The 2,608-nt window shown below is 32.7% G+C and overlaps 1 protein-coding gene across 1 annotated transcript in view; it reads left to right on the top strand.

Annotated features, from left to right (window-relative positions):
* LOC106522987 (antigen WC1.1) overlaps window positions 1–2,608 on the top strand; it is a 40,551-nt gene that overhangs the window by 3,912 nt on the left and 34,031 nt on the right. The window contains exon 3 of the mRNA XM_014016264.1: window positions 318–459. Coding sequence (XP_013871718.1) covers window positions 399–459 — 61 coding nt within the window. The 5' untranslated portion in view covers window positions 318–398. The remainder of the gene's footprint in view (window positions 1–317; window positions 460–2,608) is intronic.

The following is a 2,608-nucleotide window of genomic DNA, read 5'->3' as shown; positions in this document are numbered from 1 at the left end:
ACATAAAGCTTTTTATGTTCAAATTATTGATGAATATGTTTCTGCTGTGGGAGATAAATTATAAATAATACGTAACAAAATAAATAACATTTAGGATATATTTGGATGTCTTTGAACATCTTTCCTCGTGCAGTTTTTGTGAGGCGGAGAAAAAACTTATAGAACTGCTTTTTATAGGCATCGTCACAATTTGTTATGACTTTAAATTGTTTCATGTTTTTTTTCAATGCGAACATTTATAATTATACATTTATAATTATAAGTATGTTTTGTCCACTTTTCCTGTATTTCATGATCTCCAAACGTGTCGCCTGCAGCTTTTGGCGGGACTTCCTCATCAATAAAAGCTCTGAGCTCCTGGCTCAGACTCACTCTTCAGTCATGAAGCTGTGGTGAAGATGTGGTTCCTCCTCTTCCTCCTCTCCTCCGTCGCTCGCTGCGACGCGCTCAACTTTCAAGGTGAGTCACAACTTGCAGATTTGATGCAAGTCTTTTAAAAGTTTTACATTTTAGATTTTAAGTTCTGCTCAAATCCACGCCCCGCTTTGTGCGCTGAACAGAAACATTTTAATTACACAAAATATACCCTGATAATCCTTGTTTTATTGTTAAAAATGATTCTTTGCTCATATTTAAAGTTTCAAACAAAGTATATTTACACCAAACTTCACTTATAAAAATCATTTTGAAGTTGATAAACTCATGAACTTCTTGTAATTGTCAATCAGTATTAAAATAAAGTTAACACTGCATGTTGACATGCGGCACCACTGTAGCTTGGTGGTCCGTACAGCGAGCGTGTGGTCCTGAGGCTGCAGGTTCAAATCCAGGCTACCAAAGCTTTTGTGCAAAGTTTGCTTGCTGTGTTGTCAACAACTGTTTACAAATAAACAAATTCAGGTTTGTTTGTTTGTGTGTATTTTTAAGATAAAGGGATTAGAACTGTTTGCATACATATATAATTTTGATGNAGTGTGTTCAATACTTTTTCCCTGTGCCATTCCACATTATTACAAATAACTTCATTTCTGGACATTTATGGTTTGATTTCTTTGTATGTATGGATCACTTGGGTTGTTACCGACATCTGGTGAAAATTTCATGTCATTAGCACCTCTAGTAATATATTTACTGAGAAAAATGGAGACATGTTCAATACTTACTTTACCCGCTGTATAATAGATTTCTTTATTTTACATTTCTGGATAATAGATGGTTTTGCCCACCAGACTGTATTCTTTAAAGGTTTTCTGTAAAATTAAGTTTGGAAAATAAGTCTAATCTAAAATTAGGTATTCACATTCCCTCATTACACCCAGCTAACGCAGTTAGCAATTCTAAATTTTTACTCTTTTTATATAGTCTTAAAATCATTATTTAAATATAGTCTTAAATGTGTAAATAATGATAATAGATGATAATAATAAAGACAAAAGTTTACAGATATTTCATCATGAGTTGTTTCTGCAGAACTTCATGAGTAAAAAAAGAGAAAATTGATCAAATCTGACGATAAAAACTGACAAGTTTCTGAAGCTTAAAAACAGAGAAGTAGTAAATAAAWAAGTAAATAGATGGCTGGAAAACGGCAGCTTCTTTATCTGTTTATTCTTTTGGATTCATAAGAAAAATGTCAACATATGTTGATAAACATTTAAATAAGAATGATTTTATCTCTTGACTTTCACATCTGACTGCTGACAGGATCTGGGGTTTTCTGTTATTTCATTCTGCAACACGACACCGAACATTTATTTTAGTACTTTTATTGAAGGTTTGTTGTTTTTAAATGTCAAATGGAAACATTGTTTTTCCTGCTTTATGTTTGTATTTAATATAGAAATGTCACAGCATTCAGTATATTTGATGAAAGCTACAAATACAGAGAGATAATCAGCAGATTCTAGTATTTCTGTTTGATAAGAATGGATGGAAAAAACATAAAGATGATAAATAAATGACAGTTATTAAACAGGTTTCATGTTTCATGTGAGGAAGATGTCAGTGAACGATCACAGCTTCCTGCTGAGATGGAAGATGTGCTTTCAGAAGTTTGTGGTTTGGTTTCTGCTCAACAAGCCGGTGGTTGAGTCTCTGATTACCTCACAGTAAAGTGTGGTCAGCTCAGCTCTGAAGCTGACGATCAAACTCACAACATTTCTGCATCAAATCAACACTTTTCACACCCACTGGTGTTTTTATAGAGGATGTGGGACACGTGTTTTTAACAGAAGGAAATGTCAGGTTTTTTTAGATTCCTTAATAGATTAATAAGAGCTGAAGACACTGAACTGACACGTTTACAACAAGAACGATTCTCCTATAATGTGGCTGTTTATGTGACTTAATGTTTATGTGACTTAATGTTTATGTGACTTAATGTTTGTGTGACTTAATGTTTGTGTGACTTAATGTTTATGTGACTTAATGTTTATGTGAATTAATGTTTATGTGACTTAATGTTTATGTGACTTAATGTTTATGTAACTTAATGTTTGTGTGACTTAATGTTTATGTGACTTAATGTTTATGTGACTTAATGTTTATGTGACTTAATGTTTATGTGACTTAATGTTTATGTGACTTAATGTTGGTTTGACTTAATGTT

Source organism: Austrofundulus limnaeus, unplaced genomic scaffold (assembly GCF_001266775.1).
Source record: "Austrofundulus limnaeus strain Quisiro unplaced genomic scaffold, Austrofundulus_limnaeus-1.0 Scaffold142, whole genome shotgun sequence".
Taxonomy (NCBI): domain Eukaryota; kingdom Metazoa; phylum Chordata; class Actinopteri; order Cyprinodontiformes; family Rivulidae; genus Austrofundulus; species Austrofundulus limnaeus.
This window is presented reverse-complemented; position numbering and strand designations above follow the sequence as displayed.